This window comes from Ovis aries, chromosome 2, assembly GCF_016772045.2.
Source record: "Ovis aries strain OAR_USU_Benz2616 breed Rambouillet chromosome 2, ARS-UI_Ramb_v3.0, whole genome shotgun sequence".
Classification (NCBI taxonomy): domain Eukaryota; kingdom Metazoa; phylum Chordata; class Mammalia; order Artiodactyla; family Bovidae; genus Ovis; species Ovis aries.
In genome coordinates, this window is record NC_056055.1 from 234,008,126 (window position 1) to 234,024,190 (window position 16,065).

Below are 16,065 nucleotides of genomic sequence, written 5' to 3' on the forward strand. Positions count from 1 at the left end.
CTCTGCTCACCAGATGCCCCAGTTCCTGGCCATCAGCAGCAAGGCACCCCCTCCGCCCCCACCCCAGCCTGGGCTCCTCGAGCAACAAGAAAGTCGTCGCCTTCAGACCTCTGTGAGTGGTGACTGCCATGGTTTGGTCCGTGGGAAGCTAGGAGGGTTTTTTTTTATTATTTATGCAAAGTAGACAAGGAGAGATGCGGTTTTGCAGCACCGGGGGACCATGGCTTGGGGATCTGAGCTGCCTGCTGCCCGGTGAATTGGCCTGAGCGGCAGCCAGAGGCTCACAGGTCCGGGCCCAGCTGAGGGCCAGGGGGGTCAGGCGCCATGTCCTTTTCCTCTGACCTGGTGAGCTCATGCTGGCCCGCAGCCCAGCTGCAGGGCTGCTCAGAGGGCTGGACCTGAGGGATGGGTGGTGTGTCCCCGCAGCCCCTACAGTGGGCACCACCCACCCTGTGCAGGAGGCAGGGAGCGTGGGGAGGAGGGAGGCATCCACAGGCTTGGCTGGGCCGGGCCCTCGTTGAGGACAGCGGGCCACAGGGCAGAGAGGGACTGAAGGACACCCCCATACTAGTGTGGGGGGACACGGTCAGTGGAACCTGAGGGTTGGTGCCTCAAGGGTGGCCTGTAACCGAGTGAGGGCTGAGAACCCCACCAGGGCCAACAAAGAGGCCCCAGGTGAGCCACAAGCCGTGTCCCGTGAACACAGAAGTTGGTGTTAGGTCTGCAGGGTTAGGAGCCTGGGGTCCCCTTGAATATATGAGGCAGGGACCCCACCAGGACACCAGGGCTGAAGACCAGTTCCCAAGAGGGCTCTGCAAGATGGGTCAGGACAGAACAGGGCACAACTAGCTTTCCCCAAAGGTGAAGGGGACTTGGAATGTGGGACCCCAGACCCTGGTGGTCTTGGACATGAGGACAGTGGCTCTGTGGCTGCTGCAGGGGCCAGTCACCCTGACCAGTCCACCCTGTCAGAGTCCTGCTCAGCTGCGTGCTGTCCAAATTCAGGGTCTCCTCCAGGAAAGGGAGCCTGCAGAGCAAGGACTTCTAAGGGGAGGATGGGCTGAGATTGATACTGTTCTGAAACCTTCAATAATCCCATGAAGGAATTTTAAATAGCACTTGTTCAGAGGCCTGCATTTTTCTGTCTACAGTCTTGGACCTATCTGGTTCTAATCAGTTTGTGTGGTCCCCTCAGGCTATGTCATTCTATTCCAAGTTGTCCCCTGCCCCCTTCCTTCCTGTTTCAAGACCAGCTAGGCAGAACATAAAAAGATGACTGATAATTAAAGAAAATCAGACATCTCATCTTAATGAAAGTTGTGATGTGATGGTTTATAGGCTGCAATATCTTTTGCTTACTGATTTGACATGGAAGGATTTTTTTCATTGACATGGACCAGCAATTGCTTGGGGCAACAGTAAAGCTGGCTAGTCAAGTGCAAGACTGGGACCCAAGGGCCTGGGTCCCTTGGATCAACCCTTCATCAGAGAGCTCTAAAGCCTTTTATATAAAATGGCCAAGTGGGTGGGGGGAGGCGATAAAAAGAAAGATTTCTGGGGCTCCTTGCAAGATGGAGACTTGTTAAGGGGGTTCTAATGGAGGCTTCCCTGGTGGCTCAGTGGTAAAGAATTCGCTTGCCAAGTAGAAGCGGGTTTGATCCCTGGGTGAGGAAGATCCCTTGGAGGAGGAAATGGCAACCCACTGCATTATTCTGGCCTGGAGAATTCTATGAACAGAGGAGCCTGGTGGGCTACAGTCCATGGGGTTGCAAAGAGCCGGACATGACTGAGTGAATAACACTTTCTAAATGTATTGCAATATACCTCCTGGGGCACGTATGCCATGGATTTTCCAGGACATTTACCCAGAGTAGAACTGAAACAGGAGAAAAGAGGGCAGGGCAAAAACTTGAAAAGAATGACATCGCCCAAGGACATGACACAGGCTGATTAGAAGCAAACAGGTCCAAGATGAGCTCACTTACAGGAGGGCTTGAGCCTCAGTATACAATCACTGTAACATGTGCACACACACACACAAGCTACGTGACACACCCGCAGGCGCCTTGACAGCTCTGCGGCCAACCATCAAAGACGAAAAAGCGGGGTGGCTGTTGGCTCAAATCCTGGAAATCCTGCCCTTTCTCCTGAAGTAGATAAAATAAACTTCCCCCCTCATTGGCCTATGAAATTACCCAGCCCATAAAACTCAACACAACATATTTCAGGTCCATGCTCACCTTCTGAGACGATCAACACTCCGCCTGGAAGGCATGTTTCTCGCTACATGAATCTGCTACTAACCTATCACTTTGTCTTTCACTGAATTACTTCTGCCATAAGATATTAAGAACCTGAATTCATGAAGGATCCTGCTTTCAAATATTTAGGATTCTTGTTGCTGTTGTTCAGTCCCTAAGTTGTGTCCAAATATTTGTGAACTCATGGAATGCAGCACACCTGGCTTCCAGATCCTTCACTATCTCTCAGAGTTTGCTCAAACTCATATCCATTGAGTCAGCTCAGTCACTCAGTTGTGCTCAACTCATTGTGACTCCATGGACTTCAGCACACCAGGCTTCCCTGTCCATCACCAACACCCAGACCTTGCTCAAACTCATGTCCATCAAGTCAGCGATGCCATCCAACCATCTCATCCTCTGTCATCCCCTTCTCCTGACTTCAGTCTTTCCCAGCATCAGGGTCTTTTCAAATGAGTCAGTTCTTTGCACCAGGTGGCCAAATATTGGAGTTTTAGCTTCAACATCAGCGCTTCCAATGAATATTCAGAACAGATTTCCTAATAGGATTGATCTTCCTTGATCTCCTTGCAGTCCAAGGGACTCTCAAGAGTCTTCTCCAACACAACAGTTCAAAAGCATCAATTCTTTAACACTCACCTTTCTTTGTAGTCCAACTCTCACATCCATACATGACTACTGGAAAAACCATAGTTTGATTAGATGGACCTTGTTGACAAAGTAATGTCTCTGCTTTTTAAAATGCTGTCTAGGTTGCTCATAGCTTTTCTTCCAAGGAGCAAGCATCTTTTCATTCCATGGCTGTAGTCACCATCTGCAGTGATTTTGGAGCCCCCCAAAATAAAGTCTCTCACTGTTTCCATTGCTTCCCCACCTATTTGCCATGATGGGACCAGAGGCCATGATCTTAGTTTTCTGAATGTTGAATTTTAAGCCAACTTTTTCACTCTCCTCTTTCACTTTCATCAAGAGGCTCTTTAGTTCTTCCTCACTTTCTGCCATAAGGGTGGTGTCATCTGCATATCTGAGGTTATTGATATTTCTCCCAGCAATCTTGATTCCAGCTTGGGCTTCATCCAGACCAGCATTTCTCATGATGTACTCTGCATGTAAGTTAAATAAGCAGGGTGACAATATACAGACTTGATGTACTCCTTTCCTAAATTGGAACCAGTCTGTTGTTCCATGTCAGGTTCTAACTGTTGCTTGCTGACCTGCATACAGATTTCTCAGGAGGCAGGTCAGGTGGTCTGGTATTCCCATCTCTTGAAGAATTTTCCACAATTTCTTGTGATCCATACAGTCAAAAGGCTTTGGCATAGTCAATAAAGCAGAAGTAGATGTTTTTCTGGAATTCTCTTGCTTTTTTGATGATCCAGTGGATGTTGGCAACTTGATCTCTGGTTCCTCTGCCTTTTCTAAAACCAGCTTGAACATCTGGAAGTTCACAATTCATGTACTGTTGAAGCCTGGCTTGGAGAATTTTGAGCATTACTTTGCTAGCGTGTGAGATGAGTGCAGTTGTGCGGTAGTTAGAACATGCTTTTGCAATGCCTTTCTTTGGGATTAGAATGAAAACTGAACTTTTCCATTCCCATGGCCAATGATGAGTTTTCCAAATTTGCTGGCATATTGACTGCAGCACTTTCACAGCATTGTCTTTTAGGACTTGAAATAGCTCAGCTGGACTTCCATCACTTCCACTAGCTCTATTCATAGTGATGCTTTCTTTCTTTTTTTTTTTCATAGTGATGCTTTCTAAGGCCCACTTGACTTCGCATTCCAGGATGTCTAGCTCTAGGTGAGTGATCACACCATCATGGTTATTTGGGTCATGAAGATCTTTTTTGTATAGTTCTTCTGTGTATTCTTGCCACCTCTTCTTAATATCTTCTGCTTCTGTTAGGTCAATAATTAAGTTAGTAATGGCATCCAACCATCTCATCCTCTGTTACACCCTTCCTCCTCTCCTCAATCTTTCCCAGCATCAGGGTGTCTTCCAATGAATTGGCTCTTCACAAGAGGCAGCCAAAGCATTGGAGCTTCAGATTCAGCATCAGTCAGTCCAGTGAATATTCAGGGTTGATTTCTTTTAGAATTGACTGGTTTGATCTCCTTGCAGTCCAAGGGACTTTCAAGAGTCTTCTTCAGCACCACAGTTAGAAAGCATCGGTTCTTTGATGTTTAGCTTTCTTTATGGTCCAATTCTCACATTCATACACGACTACTGGAAAAACCATAGCTTTGACCTGATGGACCTTTGTGGGCAAAGTGATGTCTCTGCTTTTTAATATGCTATGTAGGTTAGTCACAGCATTTCTTCCAAGGAGCTAGCATTATTTAATTTTGTGGGTGCAGTCACCATCTACAGTGATTTAAGAGCCCAAGAAAATAAAATCTGTCACTGTTTCCACTTTTTCCTCACCTATTTGCCAAGAAGTGATGGGACCGGATGCCATGATCTTAGTTTTTTGAAGGTTGAGTTTTAAGCTAAGTTTTTCACTCTCCTCTTTCACCTTCATCAAGAGGCTCTTTAATTCCTCTTCACTGTCCGCCATTAGGGTGGTATCATCTTCAAATCTGGGGTTGTTGATATTTCTCCCAGCAATCGATTCCAGCTTGTGAGTCATCCAGTCTGGCATTATGCATGATATACTCTGCATAGAAGTTAAATAGGCAGTGTGACAATATACAGCCTTGATGTACTCCTTTCCCAATTTAGAATCAGTCCAGTGTTCCATGTCCGGTTCTAACTGTTGCTTCTTGTCCTGCATATAGGTTTCACGGGAAACAGGTAAGGTGGCCTGGTATTACCACACTTTAAAATTTTTCCACAATGTGTTGTGATCCACAGAGTCAAAGGCTTTAGCACAGTCAATGAAACAAAAGTAAGACATTTTTCTGGAATTCCCTTGTTTGTCACATTTAATCACTGGTTCCTCTGCCTTTTCTTAATCCAGCTTGTATTTCTGTAAGTTCTCGGTTCCCCCCTACTAGCCCTTTATAGAGATCTTACACATACACACACAAATAGCCCAGTGCCCACCAGACCTGCCCAGGCCAAGCCTGGTGAGGAGCTGAGCAGGGGCGGGGCAGCCCGGCCACTCCAATATCTCCCTGTCTGCGGGCCTCAGGGCAACAGGAAAGCAAACACAGGCCTGGCCCAGTGGCCAGCGTCCAACCCCACCTCCCTCTGTACTCAGAACCAAACCAGGCTAAAGCTGACTTTCAAAAACGGAACATATGACCAGAAGAAAAGATGGTTCTCCCACAGGACTTGGTGAGCAGAGGGATGGGAGGAGCTCCTGAGAGGACCTGGAAAATGTTCCTCAGGCCAAAGACAACTGCACCTAATCCCCACCCCACCCTGAGGAGACCACCTGTGAGGGAGGGACCTGCCTCCTCAGGACCGCTGCTGGCTCAGCCACACCCACCATGTCCCCCTGGCAACGGGGCTCAGAGCCACAGGGAGGTGAGGGGCAGGGTGTGGCCACCGGGGCCCTGGGAGGGACACGGAGGCTTTATAGGGGATTAAGCCCGGGCAGCCAGTGCTGCAGCCGGCCCCTGGTGCCCCAGCCTTGTCCAAGACCCGGCCTCCCCAGGTCCCATCCTGACCCTCCGCCATCACACAGCCATGCAGGGGGCCTGCGTGCTGCTGCTGCTGGGCCTGCGGCTACAGCTCTCCCTCGGCCTCATCCCAGGTAACCAGGCGGCTCCCGGGGAACCCTACTCACCGGGGCGACCCCAGGCTGACCCGACCTCCACTCTCCACTTGAGCAGTCGAGGAGGAGGACCCCGCCTTCTGGAACCGCCAGGCTGCCCAGGCCCTCGATGTGGCTAAGAAGCTGCAGCCCATCCAGACAGCCGCCAAGAATGTCATCCTCTTCTTGGGCGATGGTGAGTGTGCTAGGCCAGTCCACCCCCTGTCCCCCCACAACCCTGGAGCCCAGGGCTGCCGGCAGGCCCAGGCTGGCCCCAGGGACTCAGACCTGACACAGAGTGTACCTTCAGGGATGGGCGTTTCCACGGTGACAGCCACTCGGATCCTAAAGGGGCAGATGGCTGGCAAGCCGGGACCTGAGACACCCCTGGCCATGGACAAGTTCCCCTACATGGCTCTGTCCAAGGTAAGGGCCAAGTGGCCTACTATGGTCTACACCAGAGGGGTGGGTGTGGGCCTAGGGAACAGTGTACAAGGGAAAGCCCCTGGAGGGGTGGGGGCTGAGATAGGGGCCAGGGGCTGGAGGATGGACTCAGGGCCTGGGTCAGGAGCTGGATGTCTACCCCAGCAAAGCTGAAGGCATCTCTGCCCCCAGACATACAACGTGGACAGAGATGTGCCTGACAGCGCAGGCACAACCACCGCCTACCTGTGTGGGGTCAAGACCCGTATGAAGGTCATCGGTGTAAGTGCAGCTGCCCAATTCAACCAGTGCAACACGACATATGGGAACGAGGTCACGTCTGTGATAAACCGGGCCAAGAAAGCAGGTGGGCTTGGGCATCAGCTTCCTGGCAGGGATGGGTTCAGAGACCTCGGTGGCCCACCGTGACCTCTGCCACCCTCAGGCAAGTCAGTGGGAGTGGTGACCACCACCACAGTGCAGCACGCCTCCCCAGCCGGGGCCTACGCGCACACGGTGAACCGAAACTGGTATTCTGACGCTCAGATGCCTGCCCAGGCCAAGAGGGAGGGCTGCCAGGACATCGCCACACAGCTGGTCTACAACATGGATATTGATGTGAGTTGTGACATGAAAGGCAAGAGGCAGGGCTGGGCAGAAGGGATGGGACACACAGCTGACAGTCCTAGGTGGCCCACAGCCCTGGGGCCTTGGGAGGTCTCTGTGCAGGCAGCATTGTTGGCAGAGGTTGGGGTGGGGTGGGAGTGGGGCACAATGTAAGAATTAGAAGTGGGGACAGGCCTTTCTCACAGACCTAGTGGGTGAAGAGTCTGGGGGCTCCGTGTAAGAGGAGCAAAGGGCCAGCCAGGACCCAAACCCACCTGCCCTAATCTCTGGTCCCAGGTGATCCTGGGTGGAGGCCGAATATACATGTTTCCTGAGGGGACCCCAGACCCTGAATATCCATACAATATAAGACAGAATGGAGTCCGGAAGGACAAGCGGAACCTGGTACAGGAGTGGCAGGCCAAGCACCAGGTGATGGGGGCTCACAGGTGCGGGGGTACACCGGGGCCGGGCCTGGGGTGTCCGGCTATGGACTGAGGCCTGGTTCTGCCCCTCCCAGGGAGCCCAGTATGTGTGGAACCGCACAGCGCTCCTTCAGGCGGCCAATGACTCCAGTGTAACAAAACTCATGGGTAAATCCAGCCACCCACCCCCACTGTCCTCCCCAGGAAGGGTGCCACGGGCCCCCCACCCCCATCCCCAGCTTGCAGTTCACCACTCATCCCATTTCTCAAAGGCCTCTTTGAGCCAGGAGACATGGCCTATGACATCCACCGAGACCACATCAAGGACCCATCCCTGGAGGAGATGACAGAGGCAGCCGTGCGTGTGCTGAGCAGAAACCCTCAGGGCTTCTTCCTCTTCGTGGAGGGTGAGTGGCAGCTCCTCGGGGATCAGAGGGGAAAGGGGTGGCACTCAGGGTGGCTTTTGCATCACCCACCTTCCACATGACCTTTTTGCAGGAGGCCGCATTGACCACGGTCACCATGAAAGCATAGCTTATCGGGCGCTCACTGAGGCGGTTATGTTCGACAACGCCATCGCCAAGGCTAGCCAGCTCACCAGTGAAGCAGACACACTGACCCTCGTCACCGCCGACCACTCCCATGTCTTCACTTTCGGTGGCTACCCACTTCGTGGGACCTCCATCTTTGGTAAGCCAGGGATAGTGGCAAGTTCTTGTCCTAGGTTATGTTGCACAAAGTGCTCTTGAGTCAGCTCCCTCATCTGCAAAGTGGAGTAATAATAATAGCAGCTGCCCTGCCTGGCTCTGGTAAGGATTAAGCCAGTGAACAAACAAGAGGAGCCTGAGCTCGGCACGCAGGAGGCACCCCAAAGGATCGGGTCAGTGTGATCACGGAGTCCCCTCTACCCTGCAGGGCTGGCTGATGGCAAGGCCGGAGATGGCAAGTCCTATACCTCCCTCCTCTATGGCAACGGCCCAGGGTATCGGCTGTACATGGGCTCACGATCTGATGTGAATGAAAAGCAGAGCAGTGAGTGCAGTGGGTGGGCTCTCGGGAGCAGGGTGGGGGCGGATGGGAGGAGGGGAAGACCCCACTCGAATTCCTGGGAAGGGGAGGCGACTTCCCTTCCTTCCCTGAATCCCCTCCCTCCTCTCAGTGGACCCCGAGTACCAGCAGCAATCCGCAGTGCCCCTAGGGGGCGAAACCCACGCTGGTGAGGACGTGGCAGTGTTTGCACGAGGCCCGTGGGCACACCTGATGCACGGCGTGCAGGAGCAGACCTTCGTGGCGCATGTCATGGCCTTTGCTGCCTGCGTGGAGCCCTACACCACCGACTGCAACCCTCAGCCCCCCAGCGGTCCCTCGGACGCTGCCCACCAGGCGGCCTACCCATCCTCACTGGCACTGCTGGCCGGGGCCCTACTGCTGCTGCTGGTGCCCACCCTGCACTGACCCCCACCCCCCCGGGCCTCAGGGCCTCCTCCCCACCCCCAACCTTGATAGATCCAAACCACCCTGGAAGCTGAAACCCTGACTATCCTGTGAGAGCCACAGTCCTCAGTGCCCCCACCTCGGTAGCCTCAGATTTCACTGGAGCTGCCCCAGACCCCAGGAAAGGCAGCGGCTCAGACCACCCAGTCTCTTCTCCCCACCCAACAGCCCTGCCTGAGGACTAGGCAGGCACCAGAGGTGTCCCCCAGGGGACCAGGACCTACAAAGACCCCTACTGGGGGCTTCCAGGAGGCATAGCTTCGGGTTGCCTGACTTCCGGGAGGCGTGGCTCGAGGAGGCGTGGTTTCTGAGAGGGCGTGGCTCCCAGGGAGCTGTGGCTTCCCCTCCTCGTGGAACCCACCCTGTGGGCACCTCGCTGGCCAAGGAGACGTCTGGGTCCAGGAGCGCTGGGGGATCCTGGACACATAGTACTCAGCGGCCCCTCCTAGGAGACAGGGACACAGAGAAGAGGACACTTGTCCCAGGTCCCTCAGCTGCTGTGAGGGTGGCCCCAGTGCCCCTTCCAGGCTGGGGGATCCCAGGAGAAGCGGGGAAGCTGGGGGTGGGGACACAGGCCCCGCATGCCTGGGAGGGAGGAAGCAGCCCTCAAATAAACTGTTACAACTGTGATATGGGAGTATATGTGTGGGAAGAGAAGCCCGTAGCAGGTGGGGGCACAGGGTGTGTGTGGCGGGGGATGGCGGTTTGGGGCGGGGATGTGATTTACATCAGGAGGTCAGGGAGGGTCTGATGAGGGGCTGACATTGAGCAAAGGCCAAAGGGGGTGAGGGTGGGCAGAGCAATGCTGACGGTTGTGAGGGAGCGTGAGGCCAGCAGCGGTACCAAGTTGGGGCTTTCCCCTCCCCGAAGCCAGGCTTTCACATTCTCTGAAAACAGAAGGACATTCCTGAGCCCCAGTGCTCACCCCTCCTACCTCCCTGCCTGACGCCCAGGTGGTCATCTGGTGGCTTATCACCTCCTTGGTCCTGTGAGGTCCACTCGATGCAGCCCTCAAGAGATAGGAACACAAATAAACTTGTGTTTGCTTCTTGCTGCCTAGTTCCTGGGGCAGGGCGTGCGGGGGGTAGACATTCATACCACTCCCTACAGGACTCAGTTCAGTTCATTCAGTCAGTCATGTCTGACTCTTTGCAACCCCATGGGCTGCAGCATGCCAGACTTCCCTGTCCATCACCAACTCATCACCATCACCAACTCATCACCATCACCACCTCAGCTTGCTCAAACTCATGTCCATTGAGTCAGTGATGCCATCCAGCCATCTCACCTTCTGTCTCCTCCCCCCTTCAATCTTTCCCAGCATCAGGGTCGGAGGCAAAAACAGGAAGTGGGGAGGAGGTCCAGGGAACTCTTCTTCCTAGAAAGGGACCCTCCATTTATGGGAAGTGCTGGGCTTGGGGGCAGGGGTGGTTGTAGTGATTTACTTGGTAGGTCGTGTCCAGATCTTTCAACCCTGTTCCCACCAGATTCCTCTGTCCCTGGAATTTCCCAGGCAAGAATACTGGAGTGGGTTTCCCACAGGATCTTTAACCCAGGGATCAAACCCAAGTCTCCTGCATTACAAGCGGATTCTTCACTGACTGAACCCCTAGGGAAGCTCCCCCCACCAGTCGGAGAGCCTTTCTGTTCCCAGCTACTGTCCTGCTCCCCCGAGGATAGAATTCTCACTGGATCCCGCAGGGGACATCCTGAGAATGGGCGGTGGGGTGCAAGCAGAAGACATCTCCCCGTGGGTCAGCTGGGCTTCCCTCATAGCTCAATCGGTAAATAATCTGCCTGCAATGCAGGAGACCTGCGTTCGATCCCTGGGTTGGGAAGATCCCCTGGAGAAGGAAATGGCAACCCACTCCAGTATTCTTGCCTGGAGAATCCCATGGACAGGGAAGCCTGGCAGGCTACAGTCCCTGGAGTTGCAGAGAGCCAGACACAACTAAACCACCACCATCACCTATCAGCTGGTGCTGAGGTGGCCTTAACATTGCCCAGCCAGTGGCAATGCCTATGTCAATGTGAAAACTTTGTCTCACCTCTTGCTGAGCGTAGAGCCAATAGACACCACCAATCCAAACATGTGAGAAGTAAGGTTTTATTATGATTAGCCGAAACTAAGAACCCTGGATCTCTCCCAGAGCAGTGTCTCCTTGAACAGAAAGACTGGGGGAATTTTGTTTTAATCTTTGAAAATAAATATTTATTTTTAATTGATTATTGGTTTACAATATTGGTTTTCTTTCTGTCCTACATCAACATCCCTCCTTGAATCTCCCTCCCAACTCCTACCCATTCCCACCCTTCGAGGTTTTTACAGAGCCCCAGTTTGAGTCCCCTGTGTCATACAGCAAATACCCATTTAAGTCAAAGGGAGTTTTAGGCATATTCCTGAGGGGCTTGAGCAGAGGAGAATTCAGCATAGGATTGGAGCAAGTTCTATAGTTAGTGGCTCAGTCGTGTCCAACTCTTTGTGACCCATGGACGGTAGCCATCAGGCTCCTCTGTCCATGGAATTCTCCAGGCAGGATTGGTGGAGTAGGTCGTCATTTCCTGCAGGGGATCTTGCTGACTCAGGGATTGAACCCAGGTCTTCTGCATTGCAGGCAGATTCTTTACTGTCTGAGCCACCAGGGAAGCTTCATTGAAATCAAGAGGGTCAAAACCATCATTCCACCCTCCATCTGGTAGGGGCCTTCAGCAATTCGCCAAGATTTATTTGTGTAAATCCCTTAAGGAGGGATTAGAGCTCTGCTTTATCTGCACTACTGTTTGACTGCATTTTTTCCTGCATTCCTTTGTCCTCTTAAGATAAGTAATTCCTGAGACCTTTTCAAGGTCTAGCACTGAGCTCAGGCTGAGACTGAAAATAACTTAGGTCAAACTGGCTTCTCTTATGTCTTAAGCTCTTGGACAGCAAGGAGCAAGGTTTGATACCAGCCAATTCTAAAGGAAATCAACCCTGAATATTCATTGGAAGGACTGATGCTGAAGCTGAAGCTCCAATACTTGGGCAAACCTGTTTCCAAGAGCCGACTCATTGGAAAAGACCCTGATTCTGGGAAAGATTGAGGGCAGGACAAGAAGGGGGTGACAGAGGATGAGATGGCTGGGTAGCATCACTGACTCAATGGACATAAGTTTGAGCAAACTCTGGAGATGGTGAAGGACAGGAAAGCCTGGCGTGCTGCCGTCCATGGGGTTGCAAAGAGTCGGTTGTGACTGAAAAACAGCAGTAAATACCAAGAAAACCATTCCTAGTCTCTTTCTCTGGGGACTCCCTAACTTATCAGCTTACACCTACACAGGGCATCATGACAGAGGGGGCTAAGACAGGGCCCAGAGAGCCCAGGGTGGTAAATGGGGACACTGGTGGAGGGTGCTGGGCTCCAGATGAGCCCCCTCAGGGCTAGGCCTTCTTCCCAGAGAACAGAGAGACCGTCCCGCACAGAGCTGGCTCCATGGAGCTGGCCATCCCCTGGCCCCAGGCATCTAAAACCCCGGAGTGCAGGACTGGAGGTGTTATCTCTTACTGCAGAGCAGAAGCCATGCTGCCTGCTGCCTGGTCACCCCTGGGCCCCAGGGGAGGGAGCATGACAGCCTCTCATCTCACTTAGGTGACTCAGGTCCCGGGGGAAGGGGGGGGGCCAGGTGCTCTGGTGGGAACTTGGACAAACATTTTTATTTGCTGCAATGACATGTGGTTTGTATTTGGTCTCAGGCCCTGCCCAGGCCCAGGACAAAATTCACAAGAAATCAAGCAGGAGCATAGCTGATGATCACTTAATGTCATCCTAAGAAGAACATTCAAAGACACTTTAGGAATTTCCCCGGTGATCCCAGTTGTTAAGAATACCTCTGCGTATGCTGGGAACCTGGGATCAGTTATCTGGTCCAAGAAGTTTCTGCATGCTGCAGGGCAGCTAAGGCTTTGTGCCACAATTACTGAGCCAGAGCTCTAGAGCCTGCTCGTCAAAACTACTGAGCCCACAAGCTCCAGAGCCTGTGCTCTGCAACAAGAGAAGTCACCACGAGGAGAAGCCCTCACATCACAGCTCAGAGTAGCCCGTGCTCAGCAACAGAGAGTCAGTACAATGGGAATAAATACAGTTTTAAAGAAGAAGCAACTTTATACTCCACTCCTATCAGAAGGGCTAAGATTGTAAAATGGCAAAAAAAAACACAAAAACCAGCATCAACATCAAATGATGGTATGAATGGAGAGAAGCCGAATCCCTCATACATTGCTGATGGGAACGCAAAATGGTGTGGACACTGCAAAATGGTATGGCAGTTTTCTTTCTTTCTTTCTTTCTTTCTTTTTTTTTTTTGGAGCAGTGATTGGGATCAGGAGGAGATATTGTAAAACAAAAATCAAAAACAAAAACTAAACATGCCACAACCACGAAAGTGAAATGAAAGTGCTCAGTCGTATGGACTATAGAGTACATGGAAGTCTCTAGGCCAGAATACTAGACTGGGTAGCCATTCCCTTCTCCAGGGGATCTTCCAAACCCAGGGATTAAACCACATTGCAGGCAGATTCTTTACCAGCTGAGCCACAAGGGAAGCCCAAGAAGACCGCAATGGGTAGCTTGTCCCTTCTCCAGAGGATCTTCCCCATCCAGGAATCAAACCGGGGTCTTCTGCACTGCAGGCGGATTCTTTACCAACTTAGCTATGAGGGAAGCCATTGCACTCCTGGGGGCTTACCCAGAGAAACAGTGCAATGAAATGCTCACACAGAAACCCATTCGTGAAGATGTGTGGCTGTTTCCCTTTTCTCTTTGGGCCTCGCTGTACAACTTGCAGGATCTTAGTTCCCTGACCAAGAATCGAACCAAGACCCACAGCAGGGGTAGTGCCCCTTCCTAACCCCAGGACCACCAGGGAATTCCCACAGCAGCTTTATTGATAACAGCCAAACCTGGAATCGGCCCAGAGGTCCTTCCACACGTGAACAGTTAAGCACGGCCTAGGCTCCACTCCATCCCAGACACAAGGAGTCAACTCCTGAGCCCTCCTCCAGGGAATGCCCGGGGAATTAGGGTGAGTAGGGGAAAAGCCATTCCCAAAGACTGGGTGATTCCATTCCTGTAACTTACTTGAATCGACAGGGTTTTGGGGTTTTGGTTTTTGTTTGTTTGGGTTGCACCATGCAGCATGCGGGGTCTTAGTTCCCAGGCCAGATATGGAGCACCCACTGCCAGCAGTGGAAGTGTGGAGTCTTAACCAGTGGACCAAGGGGAGTCTCTAAAATGACAACATTTTACGAACACAGGAAGCTATTAGGGACAGAGGGCAGGGATTATACAGGGGTCCTAGGGGCTGGAGCTGTTCAGTGTCCTGACTATGGTGTGATTACATGAACCCACGTGTGACAGATGGTACAGAACCCACACACACGCAAGTGAGTGCAGGTAAAACGGCCGACTCTGAACAGAAATGTGAAAATCCGAGTTATACCGTCAGAGAAGATTGGAGAAAGCATGCAAGGCATGTCTGTATTATTTCTTAAAACCACGTGTGAATCTACAGTCATTTCATGTCAAAAATTCAAATTTAACAAAGGGACTGGGAATTCACTGGACCGAAGACAAATCTTGCAGTAATAAAAATTTAACCTATGGACTGATCAAAAGAATCAATCAATTAATTAAGGGCCTACCCAGGAGTTAGTCCCTCCTGACCTTTAGCAAAGAATTTTCTGAGCACGGGACTATGCGGTGGACAGAGGCAGCTATGGGGCAGCTGGCAAAGGCAGCAAGGATGCCCCCCACCCCCAGCAGGCAGGTCCTCTAAAGCAGGGGTCTCCAACCTTTTCAGCACCAGGGACCAGTTTCCTGGAAGATAAACTTCCCACCAACTGGAAAGAAGGGGGATGGTTTCGGGATGATTCAGGTCCATTGCATTTTATTGTGCACTTTATTTCCAATCAAATTCCGCCGCTGATGTAACAGGAGGTGCCAGTCCTCAGTCTGGAAGGGTTGGGGACCCTTGCTCTAGAGGGTAAGTAGAGGATACCCTGGGTCAGCTTGCTGAGTGAGTGAACAGCAGGTCAAGGCTAGAAGAGCTCAGAGGCTCTGCCTGAGGGGAGAGCACGCTGGGGAGGGGGCTACCAAGGTCCACTGGGGTGGGAACGACTGGGAGGAAAGGCTTTTTGTTGTTGTGTTGTTGTTGGACATGTACATACTGCTGTTTAGCATTTAGTTATGTATTTTTGGCTGTGCTGGGTCTTCCTTGTTGCATGGGGTCTTTCTCTAGTGGCAATGCAGAGACTTCTCATTGCGGAGACTTCTCTCCTTGCAGAACACACGCTCTAGAAGCACAGCTTCAGCAGTTGCAGCACTTGGGCTCTGTGGCTGCAACTCATTGGCTCTCCTGCTTGCAAGCTTCTGTAGCTGCAGCTCAGGGGCTCATGAGTTGTGGCTCCCAGTGACTACAGTGTTTGGCCTTCAGTGGTTGTGGCACACAGCCTAAGTAGTTGCAGCTCCCAGGCTCTAGAGTACCAGCTCAGTAGCTGCAGCACCCAAGATTAGTTGCTCCACACCAAGTGGAATCAACTCACCAGGGATCGAACCCATATCCCCTGCACTGACAAGCAAATTCTTATCCCCTGGGCCACCAGGGAAGTCTGAAAATTTTCTTAATTCTGATAAAAAGCACAACATAGAAATGACCATCGTGGGACTTCCCTGCAGTCTAGGGTTAAATTCCACTGCAGATGGCAGTGGCACCCCACTCCAGTACCCGTGCCTGGCAAATCCCATGGACGGAGGAGCCTGATAGGCTGCAGTCCATGGGGTCATGAAGAGTTGGACACTTACTGAGCGACTTCCCTTTCACTTTTCACTTTCATGCATTGGAGAAGGAAATGGGAACCCACTCCAGTGTTCTTCCCTGGAGAATCCCAGGGACGGGGGAGCCTAGTGGGCTGCCATCTATGGGGTGGCACAGAGTCAGACAGGACTGAAGTGACTTAGCAGCAGCAGTGGCAGCAGATGGCATAGATTCCACCCATGCTTGGGGAACTAAGATTCAGAATGCTCTGTTGTGTGTTAAAAAAAAAAGAAAGAAAGAAAATTTAAACAGGAAAAAAAGTTACCATCTTCACCATTTTTATACCCAGACCATTAATGTTCTGTA

The 16,065-nt window shown here is 51.9% G+C and overlaps 1 protein-coding gene across 1 annotated transcript; it reads left to right on the top strand.

The window, feature by feature from the left end:
• The first annotated feature begins 5,790 nt into the window (after positions 1–5,790).
• Positions 5,791–11,136, top strand: LOC101123537 (intestinal-type alkaline phosphatase-like). Its single transcript, XM_015092845.4, has 11 exons — positions 5,791–5,962; positions 6,042–6,158; positions 6,273–6,388; positions 6,578–6,752; positions 6,831–7,003; positions 7,289–7,423; positions 7,512–7,584; positions 7,689–7,823; positions 7,915–8,106; positions 8,332–8,448; positions 8,576–11,136. The coding sequence occupies exons 1-11, from the start codon at positions 5,896–5,898 to the stop codon at positions 8,869–8,871; spliced, it is 1,596 nt and encodes a 531-aa protein (XP_014948331.3). The 5' UTR covers positions 5,791–5,895; the 3' UTR covers positions 8,872–11,136.
• Positions 11,137–16,065: the final 4,929 nt, after the last annotated feature.